The sequence below is a fragment of the Equus quagga genome, chromosome 9 (assembly GCF_021613505.1).
Source record: "Equus quagga isolate Etosha38 chromosome 9, UCLA_HA_Equagga_1.0, whole genome shotgun sequence".
NCBI classification, from domain to species: Eukaryota; Metazoa; Chordata; class Mammalia; order Perissodactyla; family Equidae; genus Equus; species Equus quagga.
The window spans coordinates 19,643,977-19,665,773 of NC_060275.1; the positions used below are offsets into that span (position 1 = coordinate 19,643,977).

The 21,797-nt window shown below is 37.2% G+C and overlaps 1 protein-coding gene across 3 annotated transcripts in view; it reads right to left on the reverse strand.

The window, feature by feature from the left end:
- WDR7 (WD repeat domain 7) overlaps nucleotides 1–21,797 on the reverse strand; it is a 355,196-nt gene that overhangs the window by 44,133 nt on the left and 289,266 nt on the right. For all 3 annotated transcript variants that reach the window (XM_046671781.1, XM_046671782.1, XM_046671779.1), the window contains one exon: nucleotides 21,438–21,537. In XM_046671781.1, the coding sequence (XP_046527737.1) occupies nucleotides 21,438–21,537 (100 nt within the window). The remainder of the gene's footprint in view (nucleotides 1–21,437; nucleotides 21,538–21,797) is intronic.

Consider the following 21,797-nt stretch of genomic DNA (forward strand, 5'->3'; position numbering starts at 1 on the left):
GTGGAAAACATTTTAAGGTTTATTTCTTATTTTTCTCAAAGTTTCTTTTTTCCCAAACAGACAAAACAACATCTTTAAGCATTAAAATGTGCACCAGCTCAAGCGTGAAATACTGAAAACCTCCCTCCAACATAATGTCACAGGAAGGATTACAATATGTTCCTATTGTTATCATACCAAAAGAATATTAAAAAAGAAAAAACTACAAATGCATCAAATGCCTTGTAAGTGAATTTAGGAAACAAAGGACTGATCTCTTGTAGGATTTTAATTGCACTTTAAAAGACTGAGTTCTATTTGTTCAGCCCATTAATAAGAGATTTTGCTTCTTTTCTCTTTTATTCACTGACAATTATTTATAGGTATTAAGGAAAATACTATTGTATTGTTTAGTAAGGTGCTACCTAAGAATAGCCTAAAATTATAATTATTCTGGGGACACGTTTTATAACTAAAAGAATATGAATTCAAAAACAATTCCTTTGTTGGGGCTTACTATATTTTACTATTAGGAGACCGACAGGGAGTTCACTCTGTGTGCGAGTAATTATTGAATTCTGATGACTGTAAAGTAACTTAGACGTTAGCTAGGAGAGAAGCTGAGTATAAATTGTCCACTCTGAACTCTACATTTATCATCAGAAGGTTGGTACAATAGGGTTAAAAGCAGGTTTCCATTTTTGAAAAGTTATATTATCTAGTCACCATGACAACAAAATTGAAGTACTATATATAGCAAGTCCTAGGAAAATACCTGCCTTTAAGAAAGGAAAGTTGGCTTCTTAAAATAGTTTGAATCTTTATAAGTATTTACTTTGTTAAAACACTAACCTTATAGAGATAATCTACAGAGTAATTAGTGAAAAGTAGGAACTGTTTCATCATCAAATAAGATGGTTCAGACTTAGATGCCACTGATGATGGGAAATCTGAAATGAAAGCAATAATATCAGCAGTCTTGAAAAAGCAGTTTTCCTATGGGATCCCTCGTTGTCCCTTCACATCTACCTATTATTAGAGAATTTGTGTCGACCTATTTAATTTTAGACCTTCCACCTCTTTGTCAAATCTGGTTGAGATCAGCTTGCCTAAGTCCTGCTACTGAGGAGTGTGTGACACGACAGCTGGCTGATTTGCATATTTTTCTCTTATTGGCTGAGGAAACGGCTTAGGCAGTGAAACACTCAAAGACAGACAGATTTTAGATGCTTCCTCATTTTGAAAACTAGGAACATTTCTACGTGCTTAGAGAGCATCTACAAAACCCCAGACACTATACATCAGGACAGTGCTTTTTTCCACCTAACATGAGCATAAGTTAAGGATAATTTAAAATGTACTCCTATGAACATAATGCTACCAGACTAAAATCCTCTCAATTCTAATTGTGTTTAGAGGCTTTGGTGTTTGGTGGGATTTTTTAAAGTCCCATAACCACATGATCAATCCAGGTGATTTAAAATCAATGCCAAAGCCAGACAAAGGCTGTTGTAAACAGTTCTCTATTTGTTTTATGGAAAAGGTAAAAAATCAGAGTGAAGCTCTTTCTTCAGTGAGATGGCTAAACTATAACAAAATAGCTCAAGCTCAAAAGGCTATGTGCATTTCCTTGGTGAAAATTCAGAAATGCAAACTGAACCTACCTCTCTCTTGTCCAGAGAAAATTAAAAGAAAGCCTCTAAAAACTGTTCTCATTGAAAGTGATACCACTTTCTTGCTAAATAAAAAGAATGCTTTGGCCATGATATATTTACAATCAAATATAAATATATTTGATAAGTCAAATATATAAGAAATATATAAAGCCAAATAATGCTCCAGTCTTGGGAAAAAGATATGCCCTTTAATCCTAGAAATACAGGATTATTGAGAAATCTTATTGAAGAATACTCAGAAGCTGAGTGCTTTTGAAATCTACCTAATTTTAAAGTAATACATGTCTTTGAAAATCCTAGACAAATGACCCTTATTAAAGTTAGGTATGAAGTTTTTGCTCTTTATCTTAATCTGATTTCAAAGGTCTGTCTTAATGGTCCTTTCATTATTCTCATTAGCAGAGACCTAATGCCACCTGAATTCTTGGGTTGGCATTAAATTTATATTAAAATGGTTCACAATAATAGAGTTAACATATCAGTATATAGACAACATGTAGGAGTATTTTCTTTATGGCCAATCCAAAACAATATCTTTCATCTCTGTTTTAAACCCTTTCCTATTGCTAAATGATTTACTTTGGTATACCATGTGTCAGGTGTTCTCCTTCAGTCGTTAGATATTCTGTAGCACATTTGAAAATACGTATCTTCAAAAGCAAAACTCTCTTGATGCCACATTTACTCCTAGCTACCTCTCTTCTCCCTCTCATTTTCCAGTTACACTTCTTCAAAGAGTGGTCTGCACAAGTCTGCTGCCCCTTGCTCCACCACTGCCAGGCTTCCACCCCTACTACTGCCCTGAGGCTGCTTTTCTAGTCACCGACGACCTTCTGTTGCCAAATCTGATAGACTCCTCTTAATTTTTATCTTAACCTTTCAGCAGCATTTCCTCCATGAGTCTCCTCTTTAGGTCTTAAAGACACCAAAGTCTTCTGATTTCCTTCATTCCCTCAAACCATCCATTCTTATGTTTTTTGCCAGATGCATCTCTTCCATCTGATCTTTAAACATTGAAGTGTTCTAGCGCTTTGTCCCAGGCGCTTTTCTTCTCACCATATACTCATCCACTGCCATGGCTCTAAACACATCAACATGCCAATAATGTCTGACTGTTTATCTCTAGAGCCATGCATGTAGCTACGTATTTGACAGCTCCACATGAATGTTTACTAGGCATCTCAAAAATTAACATCAAAAACTGAGTGATTAATTTTCTACCACCTCTTATTCCACAAATCTGCTCCCCTCCCAATGTTTCCCATCTATTCACTTGCTCACACCAAAAACCCGGGAATCATCCTCAACACATCACTCTCTCAATTAGCATGCCAAATTTATCGTGAGTTCAATTTTATCTTCAAATTCATCTCAAATCAGTCAATTTCTATCTTCATCGTCCGCATACATGTCTAGACTTGTCATCGCTAGCCTGGAATAGCCTTGTAACTGGTCTTCCCATTTCCACTTTTGTCTTCCTTCAATCCATTCCCCACATAGCAGTTAAAGCAGATCAGGTCACCTGCTTAGAACTCTTAATGGCTTCCCACCGCATTTAGGATAATAACAAAATTCCTCCTGACTCAAGGGCCTCTGCGACCTAGCTCTGGCCCATCTCTCCAGTCTTGTCTCTTTCACTCTGCTATAAAATCTCTTTGGTGCATCATTTCTTTTAGCATATTATTAAGGATGTATTGACAAACTAAACGCTTAGTGTTTTCCCCAAATACAGAAGTGGCTCTTATAATGGGAATTTCACTGGATCCACAACTTGGAAAAGCAAGGCAGCTAAAAATATTCTTCCAATTATATCTCTGGAGGAAGTTTAGTTCCTCATAATCATTACATAGAAACGTATTATTTCAATAGTGTGTAGCACTAACATTGTAGCTGGTAACAGTAAATACTTAATATTTGTTAAATTAATACATTTGAATGGATGCTGCAGCAAGGGAAAGGATCCTAGCAGATTGTGAGAGATATCCAGAGATAGAGAAATCTTGAATTGTGTGCTGTATCTAAGTAGTTGGAGAAAACTCCCAATTAGGGACAAAGCTATAAGGGGTGAACAAGATACTGGTGACTCCTGTAAGCACATTTTCTGTTAGTGATTTTATCTGGTAAAAGCTCCCTCATGCTGTAATTTGAAGACCAGAAAACTCAACAGAACGGGGCCTGTGAAGAGAAAAGGAGGTTATATGTACCCAACAGTAGTTGCTTAAAGCTCTGTCAGGGTGGGCTTGCATAACATAACAGAAAAATTCTCATATGCAAATATGAAAATCTACGAACTCTGGCCTCCAATCAGCTCAGGACAGCAGAGAAATTTCCGCGCAGAAAGGAGTAACTAAGATCTCATAAACTGAAATTTTATGATTTCACATAATATTTCAAAGCAAATATAAGGACATGTAGACAGACTATGACGGCAAATACCTATAAATAGCTATACATGTAAATAAGTAATTCATAAACATAAAATCTCCAGGGGGGAGGAATAGGATGGATTTTTCTCCTCTAAGTCTTTTTCAATGTTGCTACATTGCCTTTTCAATGGTAATAACCCCCACTGCCCCCATCAAATTCCACTCATCTTAAGGCTCCACTTCAGTCTATGTGATTCTAGACCTAACGCAAGCTGTTTGTCCTTATTTTTAAACTATTTGATTTTATAGTCCATGGGGACTTAAAATGGTAATTCACAATAATTCACACATTACTTATTCCTCATAGAAGCTGTTATTTTATTTGGTAAACTCAGAGTTTCTCAACTCTAGTCTGCCTTAGAAATACCTGGGAGCACCCTATAAAAATGTAGATATCTGAGTCCCTGCCTCAGAGATTCTGATTCAGAAGGTCTGAGGTAGGAGGAATCTATTTTGAAATTTCCTACATAATTCTGATATGTCATCTGGTTTGGAAAGAACAATGCTAAATGACAATGCCCACTGAATCTATATAAAAGGAACTCCTAGACAGATGGAAACATCCATGGAGAGCTAAACACACATACATCATCATATAAAGGAGATATTGGCCTTGTATTGCAATTAATAATTATTTCCCCTTGTATACATTTTGCAATTTCAAATGCCCCTTCACATCCTTCTGTAAAGCACCTCATCTTTCTGGCCCCACTTTGCTTTTTTTCAAAAATAAGGATGTTGGACTAAATTATTTCTTTCAGCCTAAAAAAATAATGTGTGCCTGATATATAGAGTAGGCGCTCAATAAACATTTGTTGAATGAATGAATGAATGAATGTATGGATACCTCACAAATATTATGCAGAGTGTATTGGGGTGGTACTAATAGGTTTTTAAAAAATAGTCTTGTACCTGTAAACTTAGGCTCAGAGAAGTTAAGTAACAAAGTTAGTAACTGGGTCCAAGACTAAATTTTCTGACTCCTTGTTTGGTGATCTGTCTTTCAGTATTCCTGCTGAAATTTGCCAATTAGACGGTGTTGGGTGAAGGATGGTCCACCTGCTGTATTTTGTATTCATACCACTACGAATGAATGACAAACTGCTGTGTATGTATAATGGCATGTAAGTTGTTACCTTCTTCTTTAACCTCTGTCTACAGTAGAGGCAGTAATTCCAGAGGCTTGATATACGTGTCTATAAGCAATAAATCTGTGTGAGTTATAGCTGTGTCCTTGTAGATTTACAACTTTAAGTTTTAATTCATCTCTGACAACACATTTACATAAATTACAGCAACATGGTAACAATGCCATATGCTGTGATGTTTGCCTAAAGAAAGTCAAGAGGCTTAAGGGAGCCGGTTTTCTGATTACTACAAACGGACACTCTCAGTACATATAAGAAAGAAGCATTTCATTTGGTGTAGTGGCCATTATATAGATGTTTTTTAGCTCCTGTCATTCCTTTTAAAGTAAACTATGTTTTTAATACCTTTCTCCTTATTAATGAAGATTCTAGATAAAGATGTAAATTGAGGGAACAGCAGAATTGCTTAAATAGTTAAACACTCAAAAGAATAAACGCAAGTTATTTCTAAGCACCTACTCTGTCTTCCAGTGTGGCTGTTCAGAGCTCTGAAGCAGAAGCAAAAGTCAGCTGAGCTGGAAGGGATGAGGGACAGCGTAAGGAAATCAAGGGCAATCCTCTCCTTCCAACGCAGTGAAGGGAAGGGGCCCTTGGCCTCCGACAGGGCAGGGGAAGGGATCAGAGGCAGATCTCCTGAGGCTTATCCTGTTCTTTTCCATCCCAACTCACTACTTTTGTGTGAATAAAGGGGAAAGCTGATACTTTTAAAGTAACTTTATTACTACCCTATTTAGTTTTTAAATGTTTCCTATTGGTTAGAGTTGTTTTTTTTTTCCTGAGGAAGCTTAGCCCTGAGCTAACATCTGCGGCCAAACTTCCTCTTTTTTGCTGAGGAACACTGGCCCTGAGGTAACATCTGTGCCATCTTCCTCTACTTTATATGTGGGACGCCTGCCAGAGCATGGCTGGACAAGCAGTGCCATGTCCGCACCCACGATCCAAACCAGCGAATCCTGGGCCACTGAAATAGAACGTGCAAACTTAACTGCTGCACCATCGGGCTGGCCCCGAGTTTTGTTCTCAAACCAAGACAAAAAGTTCTCTTTCAAACTCAGGAACTCAAAACTAGACTGACCTTTAAAGATGACTTTTAATCAACCCACCACCACCATTTATTGAGCAGTTAAAACATAAAAGTCATGAAACTAAATATCTTACACACGTGAGCTCAACTAATCCAGAGGACCTAACAATATTCCCACTTTAGGGGTGAGGAAACTGGTTTAAGTAGGGCCAGTGACTTGTTCAAGTTCTCAAAGATAGCGCGTGCAAGGGCAGTCTGCCATCAACCCTCTTTTCCTGTTCATCAGATCTGACGTTGCTCCAGGGAAGATGTTACCAAATTCCCCTGGGGAGGCAAATGTTGGTGGCCTTCCTCAGGCCAATCCCCTGTGCTCAGGGAGGGTGACAGCCTTCTGCTATCTCAGAAGTGAATCTCAACTAGTCAGTCATGATAATTCCATTCTCTTTGCCAGCAACAGTTTTATACATGGGTTTGTGATGCAATTTTGGTCAATTGAGACATGAGAACAGCCTTTCTCAGAGGGTGTACTTGTTCTTAAAACTTCTCCTTTCTGCCTCTGGATGGTATCCTCTCTATAGATTGCTGATTCTGTGGCAGCCACCCTGCACCTTGAGGCAGTTCAGCCTAGGAGACCAACACACTGAATACAGTGGAACACAGAGATGGGAAGACCACAGCCCCTGCCGATACCACTGAGCTACTCATTTCACCAGCTACCTCTGGATGTTTTGTTACAGGAAATAATAAGTTTTTTAATTTAAAGCCTCTTTTGTAGCTTCTGTTACTTTGTAGATGAAATATCCTAACTATTGAATCTTTCCAACAATTCCACAATTTTTATTTTTAAAATTCCTCTCTATGCCGAAACTAAATCTTTCCTTCTACATATCTGTCTTCCCTACCAGTTCATACATACAGCCCATCCTTTTTTTTTTTTTTTTCCATAATATGTTAGGGCCAGTCCAGTGGTGTAGCGGTTAGGTTCATGAGTTCCGCTTCGGTGGCCTGGGGTTCGCAGGTTCGGATCCCTGGTGCAGACCTACACACCGCTCTTCAAGCCATGCTGTGGAGGCGTCCCACATACAAAATAGAGGAAGATGGGCACAGATGTTAGCTCAGGGCTAATCTTCCTCAACAAAAAGAGGAAGACTGGCAATGGATGTTAGCTTAGGGCCAATTTTCCTCACACACACAAAAAAGCTGCTTTTACTTGTTCATTATGGCATCAATTTATATTTTAACTTAGTGTATATATGTAAAATATTGTATTTTAAGGCTTTTCATAATCTACTCACTCTACTTCATCCTGTTTTTCACCCAGTCACCACTGATACCAACCAAGCCCTGATCTACTCTTGCCTGGACTGGTACCAAAGCCTCAAAAAGCAAACCTTCAACCCATCCTCTGCAGTCCTGACCTTCCAAAGCAGAACATCTGATCCTGTTGCTCCCCTGCTTAAATCTTTTCAAATGGTTTCTCTGAATGGACTAACATGCATGGCATAGTACTGATTTATATACTCTAAAAACTTTAAAAATCAGTCACTAGCATTTAAAAATTGGGAGGTTTTTAAATAAAAACTCAGATTTTCAGCTTACTGATTTTTTTTTTTTGAGGAAGAGCAGCCCTGAGCTAACATCTGCTGCCAATCCTCCTCTTTTTGCTGAGGAAGACTGGCCCTGAGCTAATATCCGTGCCCATCTTCCACTGCTTTATATGTGGGATGCCTACCACAGCATGCTGTGCCAAGCAGTGCCATGTCCGCACCTGGGATCCAACCGGCGAACCCTGGGCCGCCAAAGCAGAACATGCGCACTTAACTGCTGCGCCACCGGGCCGGCCCCTCAGCTTATCTTGAAAAATCAGAAGATCAGGCAACACTAGGTTCATAATTCCTCATGGCACCAATTGACAGGATCTGAGACAAGGCTGATCCCTTTACATGGAGCATGTGCTCTCCAGTCGACCATAGTCCCCACTCCTCCCAATTCTATCCCTAACGCTCAAGTAGAATATTAGTTGGCATTTTATTAAGAGTTTACACTGTTGTTTTATTTTTTTTTTAATACAGAGTAGTGTTAAAAAGAAAGAAATATTTTTGGATGGTGCTATCAAAAATGAAAAATGAACGATAAACCAAGAGGGCTCACCTTGTTGTACTAATTTATGATCCCTGCTTGGTCTCTGCAGGCATTTGTGTTTGTCACTGCTGACCTATGAGACACGAAACTGTGAAGTAATCTATCCAGGAAAGGCTTACCATGACCTCATCCCTTAACTACTAGGCTGTGTCTCTCTCCTCTTCTATCACACTGCCACACTCCTTTGCAATCTTTGCTCTTGGCATAGCAAAAAGCCTTCTGGTTTCCGGAATGCACTATAAGCTAAATAATGTCTCTATGCTTTTGTTGATGCTTCATCCTCTCCCTGAAAAGTTTTCTTCTTCCATATGTACCTATGAAACACCTACTCAAGATTCAGCTCAAATAGCTCTTTCTTCATGAACTTTTCCCGTTCTTTTCTCCTACCCCCATAGGATTTCCCATCTCCTTTGTGGTCTGTCACATTCTACTGCAGCACTGAAACACTATACTGCACTTATTTGCTTCATCTCTGTGATCCTTACTAGACTATAAATACCTTGCTCACCCAAGTAGTGACTGTCTTCTGCATTTCATAGTGCCTGTAAATACTTGTAGGTTCCATGTATTGAAGGTATTATAACAATATCTCTTAACTGAGTTCCACTTTACTGACTGTTGGGGTTATCCAATACTCTCTATTCCTTCTGTAAAATATCCTGACTGATGCCCACCACGTGGGGAATGCCAGTGGCTAATAGGCCCACTTGCTACTGCTTCCACCAGGTGAGCTCTGTGTCCTGTAGTTAACCAAAGCTATGCTAGCTGTGCTTGTCAATATAAATATGTAGTTAAATTAATTATAAAACAAAACTATAAAATATGAGCGGGAAGAAGGCTTTATAAAAACATATGCACACTCATGAAATTAGGAGTAAGTGAGACAACTGTAAAAAACCGGAAAAACCATAAACATCTAGGATTATACTCTGAGACTGGTTTGTAAGTATTTTCAATTTTTCAATCCACTTAAAGAAACAGAAGCAGGTATGGTTTAGGAAGAAAAATGTTCCAGAACTGTAATCGATGGACCAATAAAGATAAGACCTTGGTCTTACATCAAAAGAGATGGAAAATAAAATTATCTTTATAAGACTTAAATTAAAATGAATGTTAAGATAGATACCATTTTACATGATTCCACACTTGAGCAACATTTTTGATTAACTGAGCAACTGCTGGTGCTGACAGTGCTGGAGCTGTGGGTTTTCACGGCACCTGTGTGTCTGCCTCCTTCCCACTAGACATGAGCTCCATTAGGAGCTCCATTTGAGATAGGAGCTACCAAATTTTGACAAGCAGCTCCTTTAAATGGTCATCAACATCTCTTTAGAATCTATCATAAACTACAGACTGATGTCCTCATTATATACGTTTTAGAGTACTTCTGATTCATATTTACTGAACTCTACACCAGGCCTTGTTCAAATACCGTACAATAAAGAATACAAGGCAGTGAGTCCAAAATGAACTTAACGTACTGTGACTCTCCTACCTAATACTTTCTAATTTTGTGGATTAAATTTATGTGGAATAGACATTTATACTTTCATTTTTTTAATATGTTGAAGGGAAAGAGAAGGGCTAGGAAGGAAATTGAATGGCACTGAGAAATGTAGATGAAAAATGATGTGAATTCTGAGAACCAAAATAAATTTTAGTCTAACTAATGTTTTTGCAGGGATATTGTAATAACTGTTGGATTTGTAAACAGTAGAACTCTGTCTCATGTATTTCCAATTAGAGATATTACCAAGAATTTAATTTTCTTTCTTGGTGCAAAAATCTTGAATACTGCCGTTCAAAGTATAACACAGATATAAGAAATACTCAGTGAGTGGTGACTAAATAAACAACAGGAAACTACTCCGCTACACAGTCAGTTAAAAATATTCTTTTAAAATTTTAAAACTTTCAAAATAAACGAGGATCTGATTTCAAGCATTGTTCCAGATATGTGTTTCTCTTCCTAGAACTTCTTCTCTAAACAGCATTCCACTTTTAAAATGGGGAGCTTGTTAGGTAATTCTTCAACACATTGTCAGGAAGCCATTGTCTTCTCCAACCATTCATCTTACTACGCCCCTCACGCCATATTTCTGGTTGTTGCTCCAGAATGTCATAGGAAGCACCTGCCATAAAATCAGCTGCTGAAGAGCAGGACGAAAATACCTAAAATGTCGCTGTCTGACTAAGTACTGTGGTCAAGTCTTCCTGCAATTTTTACAATCACCACACAAGTGTCCTTGATGTATAAGCGTTATAGACTTCTGCTCAGTGAAAACTGTGCCTGAAGCTTCAAGACTCTGCCTTAAAGAAACATCAATCTTACTGTCCACTGGATCCCTAAGGTCCATTGCTCCTCCTAACTAGAAGTAAAATCTTTGTTATTTTTAGAGAGAAGAACACATTGTTTTCCAAACTTCTGTTAATATAGGTGTGTTTGCTGACATTTCCGTTGAGCCTTGAATACCAGCTTTCTTTTGATATATAGTAGCCTTAGAATGCTTGCCAGAATTAAATGTACTATAGAAGATTACACTGGTTTATTTTCAGTAGAATGCTTTATATCCCATGCTGAAAACATTTTCATATCTTGCCAAGCCCCTCTTTTCCTAAAAATACTGTGAGTTAATAGAAAATGCCAGTATAATTTCTTTAGCATTTTGCTAACAGTATGTAACTTTATTTATAAAATCTATGTTACTGACTTAGCATTTAATAAATCACAGCTAGGAGGTGTCTCTACTTATCTATCAGAACAACTGTTTTTCACATAAGATTTGTGCACTTCCCAGTATAATGCCAATTTGAAAATTGCTGTAATTTGTGCCATTCACATGTATCAGGAAAAACTTCTGTAGTTTTTGATAAGCATGCTTCCCCTGGGCTTTCTTGTTCCTCTGGGCTTTGCAGATGTTGTGCCTTCTGCCTGAAATAATGTCCCCTGCCCTTCCCCTTCTTTCCCTAACTCCTAATTGTTAATGGCTAAGTTCAGATGTCTTCTCCTTTAGAGAGCCCTTCCAGACCATTCTCCCTAGACTCCTAAACAAATCCGGGCCGGTGCTCCTCCTGTGTTCTCCCACAACACACCAGACTACCCTCCTGGAAAGGATGATCATAGTATGTCAACTATGGGTTTCTGTCTGTCTTCCATACTAGATTGTAAGTTCCTTGACGGTAGAAACAGTTCATATTTATTTTTTGATCTTTTGCATATAATACAGTGTCTGGCATAGAGAAGAGCCATCATACATTTTTTTATAAGTAATAAATCATGAATAAACGAATAAACAATCTGTTGTCTAAGATGACAAATAAAGGAGGCAAAATAGATCAACCGTGGGGCTTCATTTTTTATAAGAATAACTGTGCTTCAAGAGTCATTCCATTAGTCACAGGAATATTAGGGAGTGTGTGGAGAAACCTACGGCTTATAAACTTTGGGGAAATAGTTTCAGAGCATTCTGACAATCAATGTAAGATTTTTTGACCTAGCATTGTATATCCAGGAATGTACTATAAAAAAAATCAGATAAGCACAAAAAGTTATATAAATAAAGCTGTTTGAGGTAGCACTGTTTATAATGGTGAGAAATTTGGGGGTGGGGGTTAAATGTTTACTGACAGAGGACTGGTGAATGAATTTTCCTACATCTGTATATTGGAATACTACGTAGTCATTCAAATGGATTAAAGTAGCCCTTCAGATTTAATATGACCCACACCTAAGTCTTAACCTCCATCCCTACTCTAGCCTGCTTTTCTCCTCGTCATTAATGGCACCATAATCCATGTGGTTGCTCACGACTCAAATCTGAGTCACCCTTAAATTCTTCTCTTTCTCTTACCACTGCCTCCCCCTTATCTCCCCTACCCTGCACCCTACATTTGAACAACCATTAAGATTTGTTGGCTCTACTTGGAAAACATATCCCTTTCTGTCCACTTTTCTCTGTCTCTACTGCAACAACCCTAGTCCCAGCTCAGTATCCAGTAATCTTTTAAAACAAAAAAGGATCAAAGCAATTCTCCTTTTTGGACTCTATCCTACAGAGAGAAAAGCACCAGTGTATAACAATGTATATCCAAAGATGTTTACTGCAGCCTCATTTGTAGGAACACAAATCTGGACTTAATATGAACATTTCATTAGAAGAAAAACAGTTGAATACAGTATTTTATATTTTATAAAGAACATGTTAGAGCAATGGTTTTTGGCCTGGAAGTCTAGCTATGATATACTACTAAGATTTTTTAAAAATTGCAAAGTAGTGTGTTTATTATGATTCCAATATTGTGAAATAAAGAACAAAAGCCTTCCAAGAACAAGCAAAAAGTAACTGTAAAAAAACAGATCATATAATTTCTCTGCTTAAAATTCTCTAATGGTATCCCATAACCCTAGAATAAAATCTGAGTTTCCAACCTGGCCTCCATGATCGGATCCCTGCCTTTCTATCCAACTCCATCCAAATCCATCTTCCACTTGCTCACAAAACGCCCACTGCCCTTGCCTTCTTTCTGTTCCTCAAACTTTTTCAAAGTTGTTCCCATCTTAGTCTTTGTACTAACTGCTCCTTGTCCTTATAACTCTCTTCTTCTGATGGTTGCACAGTTTCAGGTTAAGCGCCACCCCCTCAATGTGCTCACCCCTGAGTACCTAATCTAAAGTAGGTAGCCTGTCGTCCCTTTGTATTATCATACCGCTGTCTAATATTTTGTGTAGTTCCCTGTTTGTCTTCACTCACTAGAATAGAAGCTCCATGAGGGCAGGATCCATGCTGGTTTTGTTTACAGCTAACAGTAGGCACTCAATACATAGTTGCTATTATTGAAGGAGTTGTATGGACTCAGAGATGACACATGGTTAAGAAAAAATAAAAACAGGTTGCAGAAAACTACTAAATTATTGGGGAGAAGGAGGGAATAATATTTGTACATCACAGAAACAAGATTCACAAAACATTTACAACACACAGCTAAAGAGGAGTTAACTCTAAGGGACAGGTTATAGTGAACTTGAACTTTTCACTTTAAATATTTTGTTATTGTTTGATGTTATTTTTTTAAATGAGCAAAAATTACATTTATAACCTGAAGAAGCAATCAACATATTTCATTTTGGAAAAAGATGGAATGCTAGAGAAAAAGACAGGTGGACTTCCTCCTTCACCAGCTGCTACATGTCTTCCTCTTCCTTTGCTCTCATGTAAATGCCAAGCGTTCAAGCGTTATATCTAGACTTCTCATGCGGGGATGGAAATTATACAAACTGCTCAATTTTGACTGGCTAGGTATCAACAGATCATTACTATTGCGAATGGAAACAAAATACTTTCATCAGAAAAGAAAATTGTTATGGGAAGCATCATGTTGACAAAAAGAAGAAACTGATTGTGGACTGGCCATAGCCTGCCAGATAAGGAGATAAAGCAGAATGAAAAAATTTTAGACCAACTACAAACCTAATAAAAATCAGGTAACAACAAACCTTAAGATTCTAACTATAGTTTCCTTTTGACTTACAAAAACAGCCACCAATGCAGCAAAAAAAGCCTTGTGATTTACATTAAAAGTAAGTTTACAAATAAACTAGACCAAATTTAAATAGATAAATAATGAAGGGATAAATAATAAGATATGCAAATGAGAGAAAGAAAGAGAATATTCACAACTATCCCTGTTGAAAACAAGAGAAACTACACAGAAAATTATATCATCTGACAAATGAGAAACTGAAAATTAATAACAATAAAACTGCTGAATTGATCTAATCTTTTATATCTTAAAAAGGATGGTGAAGAAAATAGATGTGAAAAATTAGACAGTAATAAAGCACTTGGAAAAAACCCAGTGGCGGTTAATTAATTTAAGACTTTAAATATATGCAAACAGATGGGCCTAGGAGTGACAGGTATGCCAGCAGTTGACAATACTGGACTCAAAAATGAAAAGATTTTTCATCTCAGAAATCTCATCTTAAAATCTCAAAGATTTTAATATAGCAGCAACATTAAAACTAATATTTACAATGATTTCAAAAAATTACTAAAGAAAAATTTATCAGTAGGACAACAGATTAATGCTATGGAAAAAATCAGGATAGACAAAGGAAGAATTATTAAACATAGATGGGTGAGGACAGATCATTAAGTATCTCAAGATGTGCTAATTACTTGGCTTGACATTCTATTCATTCTACTTGTAAGATTAATCAAATGACCCTGGAAAACAGAGCAGCAAAAAAAGAAAAAATTCCTAAGAAATTGTATCAGATCCTGCTGCTGTGAAGTCGTACACACAGCAGCAGGAGGCAACAGGAGGGGCTGACAGATCACACCTTACTTAACCAGTGACGAAATAATAACTACGACAGTTTTTAAGCACTTACTTTGACTGACATTTCCTTTACAGATATTTAGTCTTTTAATCTTTACAATACAGTGTTATGAAGGTTATTGTGCCCATTTTATAAATGAATAAACTAAAGCCCAAAGAATTTAAGTAACTTGCTTAAAACTACTACGTCCTGAGTAAGGATTTGAACCCTGGCAGTCTGGCTCCAGAATCTACTCTAATGCTGCCTTCTTGAGCAAGGAAAAGGAAATAAATAACTTGCTAGTTGAATTTAACATTAAATTTGGTATATTACAAATACCATCAAAGAAATAATTATAATTTATGTGAATCATAAATATGGGTACAAATAAAGAATGTGAGAGGGTTGTATAACTTACAAGGGGTGTAAGGAATTCAAAAGATGGTCAAAAACAAATTTCAAAAGAAACATTAATGAAAAAGAGCCAATATTCATTATTTTAATGTGGGTTATCCTCAGCATTTTTGTTCACCAGGAGTGCTTTACCTATGAGTATATATTAAGTGCACATACTCAGTGGGGTCAGATATTTCAATATAGTCTAAAGACAAATATAACTGAAAAGGAGTAATTCTTAATCTTCAGTGTGTTTGCAACAAATCACCCAAGAGATATTTTTGAATGCTTCCTATGTAATCTGGGAGAGGATCGTGATAGGCAACAACAGAGGAAGGTGTTATTGAATAAAATGTAGCTGGAAGGAGGAGGGGATTATGTATGATGATCAAAGGCAGAATCTCAAAGGCCTTGAAGAACAGGTTAAGGGCTTACTTCAGGCTATTAGCAGAAGAAACAGTAGATTTCAGGTATACAGCTAAAGAAAGTTAACTAAACTCAGTGACTGTATATAGACGGGTAGAGGAGAGGTAGGATGAATTGTGGTGTCATTATATTACTGTGCTATTAACGGAAAAAGGTAGGTTAGAAAAGATGCTGGTAGAAAGTAGGGGTTGGAGAGATTTTCCAACACACTGAATTTGAGACAATGACGAAATAGCTAAATGTAAATGTCTAGTAGATAGTCAAAAGCCACAAGGCTGGAGTTTAGGCTGGGCCCAGCCCATTGACCTGATTTGTCTTAACTGCTCAGGGGGACTAGCTGGGGTCAACAATAACGCATGGATTTTTAGCCGAAGTCAGGAAACAGAACAGATGAATGAAGAAACCTATGCTCTGGGCAGTGAAATAATAACATTATTGTTATTATCAATGTAATAATACGGAATTGATTAAATGGAATAATAACATTAGGATACCCCAAGAAATTAAGACTCCAGCTAAGGATATGATAAAATGAAAATCAAGACAAATCATAGTGCAACGAAAGTCAAGGGAAGACAGAATTCTAGAGAGAGGAAAGTCAGTTATATTAAACTACACCAAGGGGTCAAGGGACACCTTGCTAATAGTGTGGCAAAAGAATCCCAGTGATGTTTGAGTGTGTGGTTTCACTCACCCTGTAAAGGTGAAAGCTGGAAGGTGTGGGACAGGGGGCATGCTATAGACCAGTCATTCAATACATAAAATAGTAAGAGAAAGGAGAGAGGTAGAATGGTAGCTACAGAAAGGGTTACAAAATGCTTTTTTAAACGAAGCCAGTAAAGATAGATTTACCATGAAGCTAATGAAATTTTTAATATTTATATAATATTTTCTATATATTATATATATATATATATATTTTGCACAAGCCTCTAATTTTTTTCTTAAACATAATTCCCCAAAATTATATTTGCTCCAGGACTCATGCCCAGGAGCCACAATGAATGAAGCAGAATTAGATGCTCCCCACAAACTAATAAGACTAGTTCTCAAAATTACTTTGCAGTTGAGGAAAAATGGGAACAAGGGAAGAGGAGCTTTATAGGAAAACAATGAGGCAATCTTCCTCATATTCAATATTCACTTTGAGGTAGTTGTGGTTTTTCTGGTTTTCTCATTAGTTTAAGCAGATGCTTGGCAGATGCCTGCATGTAGCACCATGGCTGGACCAGTCAGTGAAGTCTTGTTGGCCGAAGAATGAAGGTAAGCCAGGCTGGACAACGGCGGGATGAATCAAGGTTTAAAGGCAAGCTAAAATGGATTTGGACAGAGTTCAGGGTTGCTTTCACTTCAATACTACTGAATTAGCAAAGGGGCAGGGCAGAGCACACTCAGGAGATAGGGGTAAAGTAAGTGAAGGAAGTGAAGCCCTGTGGTCTCCTCCCTCATGGAGACACATCTGAAATTCAAAGTCAAGGTAGCCATTCACATGGAGCAAGGAATGTGCAAGGCCAGAGGAGCTCAACCTGCAGGCTCATTGCTTTTTATACCATTAGGCTGTGTGACGGGGCACACATCAGCCTTTTAGAACTTACCTCCTGCTTTATACAGGATTATAGATAGACCTCAGTTGCCACAGTTCTATACGTACAATCAATCTTTGCTTCTATTTTTTCCTTTCGTTATCTGGCCTATGGCAGGCCTGGTCATGGTCCACTACAGAAACATACATGTATATCTTTTGTAACTCACAAGAGGTTCTCTATGCTATTTCTGAAAAGATATTCTATTATCCCTTATAGAGAAACAACAATTTGATGAGGTGATTCTGACATACCAAAATATAACTATACCCAAATTTAAAATATATTTTTGTTATAATTAAGGTATACTTTGTTTTCATTTACCATATCATATTTTATATTTTTTATCCCAAAGACTCAGTGTGTTTTATTTGATCAACATGTATTTTATTGTGCATCTACTATATACCAGGCATCAGAAAATATGGGGCTTCAAAAATGAGTTCTTTAAGGAACTTACTTAAAATTTCCAATAATAAAGTAGTTTTACTAATTTAAGATTTAGATAAGCCTTCAGCCACACTTTCTTTCTCTCATATATCACTGCCTTTTTTGTAGCACTATGCCAAAAGAAAGAAAACAAGTGCCTAGGTTTACCACAGTGGATCAGATACCTCCAAGTGACAGGACAAACCTCATAAGGAAAACTAGCTAATGTGAGCCTGCAAGAATCTTGCACAGAGCCAGTAGTTATTTATTACCAAGAATGTGCTCAAAAAGGATTGGAAAATCAGTGAGAGTATCAAGTCTGCCAAACCAAAAGCAACTATTGCTAGAGGGAGGATTTCCATTGCTGTTAACCAAACACACACCTGTAGCTCTAAAGATTCATGGAACTCAATTAGCTTGCTTATCAAGATCACTGCCCGCCAACAAAATTTAAGCACTTCAGAGGGAGTTACTTTTTTTTTTAAATTAAGCAAAAATCGAGTCAGGTATATTCCTAAATTGCTAGCAGCTGCCAAGTAAAAACGCAGTCAGCAGCACAGCAGGATTTTAACTATGGAACTGCATCAAAGTTTCTGACTTCCACAATCAGTCGAGATTCAGCCCTAGCACCACAGGCGAGAGCAGCCTTGGGAAAGGAAATCTACGCCTGGCCTAAGGCAGCGCTACCTCCCTTCACCTAACGCTCCTAACTGAGGAGTGCGCCCGCCCGGCCCCAAGAGGCTACAAACATCCTGATGTCTCAAACTGAATCTTTAAAATTCTCTAAAACCAATGTAATTTAATTGCAATGTAACATATTTTCAAGTTTATTTTAATATAATAACCAGCATTTATGGAATACTTCACAGACACTGTGCTAAGAATTTTACATAATCTACCTTACTTCTCACAGTAACAGGAAATATTTCTATCATTATTTACAGTGAGGAAACTTTGGCTCAGAGAAATTAAGAAACTTTCCCAAGGATATGAGAAATTAACAAGTGGTGGAGATGGGATTCAAGACACACAAGTTTCTAACTATTTTTCTTCACTATATTACAGTACACTGTTTTAAATCACTTTTCAGTTAAATTAGTTAACTCTTCATCCACAATTGTCTAAGTCAGGAGTCAGCAAACTTTTTTCTGAAAGGGGTCATAGAATTAATATTTCAGGCTTCGTGGACCATATATGTGGCTGGTCTTTGCTGGCCACAACAGTTCAGCTTTTGCCGTTACAGTGTGAGAGCAGCCATGGACAATCCTTAAACAAATGAGCATGGCTGTGCTCCAGTAAAACTTTATTTACTAAAATAAGCAGCCGGCAGATTGGAACAATAGTTTGTGAACCATTGTAAGTAAAATGCATGTTCCAGACAGATATGCACATTTATCCTGTGGCTTTGCATAATCTTCTATTCTAGTTTGGGAAGAGAAGGTGGAAAGAAAACTGATTAAAAAAAAAAAAAGCCAATGCCAAAAGGTAAGGGAAAGGGATTGAATTTTTCTGTTCTATCTTTATCAACCAGCCTAAAAACAATGACAGGGAACCTATGTGACTCTCTCCAGGCCCTGGTCATGGGTTCTCCACTTCCAGTGGGCCCATGGTTATTCTCTGTCTCTGGCATCATGGGGATGCCATAGCAGATTTTCCCACCAGTCGTGACTCTCCACAGTTAGGTGGATATGCCTATCTTCCCACTTAATTGGAACCCTACCCGTAGAGTCCAGTGAATTTACTAATTATCCCTCTACATGTTTTATGTCATATCTCCATGTCTTTGCTCATGCTAGGAAAATTGTCCCACTCCGTTAACTGACTCCAACAGCTAACTCCAGAAATACTTTATTGCATCCTATTCCAATCTCCTAGTCCTTTGACTCACCTCTAAACCATCACTTCTAAACATGCCGACCATACTTGTGCATTCTGTTTCAACTGCTGACTCACTTATTTCAAACACTACAACACTAACACCATAAAAGAATTAAGAGAATCCCTTAAGAGCTCACTGTCACTGGATATGACCGGTAACTGGTAAAAATAGTTAAGATTGATTTTAGAGATTTAGCTTTGTTTTCATGTTCTGAATGATGAGTGAAAGGGCAACCCTCAGTTTCACACAGAAGTGGAAGGTAAAAGTGATTCAATAATAACACTAATGATAATTCTGGGTACCAAAATCAAGAAGCTGAGGTAGAAAAAAATCATGGGGATACTAAAATGTACGGAAATGATGTACAGAAAATAAAATGGAATATGAATGACACTACAAATTCCTGTTAAGGAAGAATGTCTTTGATTAATAAGGATATCTCAAGTAATTTAATTAAAAAGAATAAGATATTTAAATTATTTATGTATTTTGCATGTTACCAACATCTTCACTGAAACCACTTAGGAGGAAGAAAACTATAAAGAAATGTGTATTTTGTTCTATTTTTCTTCTGTCTTTATCTTGTAGATGTTTGCAGTTTATTTCTCTCAAAACTGCTAGTAATAATATACTCTAATTTTTAAAAATGTCTCACCAAAAGAGATTCTGAAAATGCTATTTGAAGTATCTATCTCTTAGGAGAGATTATAAACAACATGTAACTTAGTTTTTAAGTATTCAGAGTGGTTTCACTGCTCAAAGTGAGCGTTCAGAGCAAAGAAACAGTCATCAATGAGAAGTTAATGTCTTAAACAAAAAAAAATCATTCAAGTTACATACGTGTGGCAAACGGTGCATACCCCAGGCACTCCCAGGAAATGTACAATGCACATTTACACATTAGAGACTTGGAGAAGGCAAGCGGAAGGAAACATGTTTCACATTCAAATGGTATCCCCTAAACTTGTCCGACCCTCGAAACTTTTACCCCCAACACCTGATTACCCTCTCTTAGAATTATTTCATGGAAAGCAGCCAGGGAAGCTTTTGGAGAACTAATTGTCTATTAAATTTAAGAGACTTTAAAATTTTAGCCACGTCCTTATGAATTTCTTTATATTCCTTTCAGAAATTCCTAACACAGCTGAATATATCAATCTAACACAGCTGGACAGAATTTCTAATGTGGTTGAATAGATCAGCATTGATAAATGCTACAATGAAACATAAGAAGTTATGACTTGGTACTATTTATTAATGAGTATTATAAATTCACCATGATCACGGCAGAGCCTAGCCCTGGTTTTGCCATTAACTAACAGCATGACTCTGGGATAAGATATTCAGTCTTGGAGCTTCAATTCACTTATATCTAGAATGGGGCTAGATTTGCCTTGTCCATCCGACTGGTACATTTTGAGAATCAAGTCATTAAGATCAAGATCAACATCAAAAAGAATTTTTCATAAGTAATAAAATGTTATAAAAGCAAAAAAAGTTATAAAAGTATAAAAAGTACATTGTTCCAAATAGAGCATCAGTTTCCTTTTTATAGAGCCACACTAAATGCTATTGTGATTTCTTCTTTTCTTGAACTCTGACTAGAACACCGTCTTATAATTGCTAAACATCTCATTTTACTTAGTCAGAAAATTAATTTTTGTTTAGCCATTAATCATAATAGTGTATCATCAAACTTTTTTGAGAAAACAATGGCAAAAATAAGAAAATCAGAAAACTTTGTTGAAAAGTATTGCAGAGTAGTTGGGGAGCAGTACCGCCTTCCTCTGGGCTCTGTTAGGAACCCATCTGAGGCAGCCCTTCATTCCCAGTGAATAAAGACAGGAGGGCTCTACAGTCTTTGAGTCCTTCATTAAACTATTGATCCCTTTAGCATTATCCATAATGTTCCAGTAGCTCAGCACGTCAATTGGTGAAGTGCTAGTCTCTCACGCCTTTCAATAATTTCCACACTTTATGGAGAGGAAGTCTCAATGATTTATTTACCTGACATTTTCCAGTCCGGATGTCGTACAGGGCCACTGAACCATGGCGAGCTCCAACTGCTATTCTGTGATTCCGCTCATAATAGCTGACCATGTAGAACCTGAATTGAACATTTTAACAACAACAACAAAAACAAAACCAGGTGAGATGACCTGCACATGGAAGTAGACAACAATACATTTCAAAGCTTAAAGCCAGCTCTGATATATATTTTTAAATAAGTATCTATAATTAATACATTGAGATTTTTCAAAAATGTTTCATTTTAGTAACTCAAAATCAACTGAAAGAAAAATGATGCAGAATACCACTTAGGCCTGTTAATCATTATTTTCAGCAGAAAACAACTTCATAATTCAA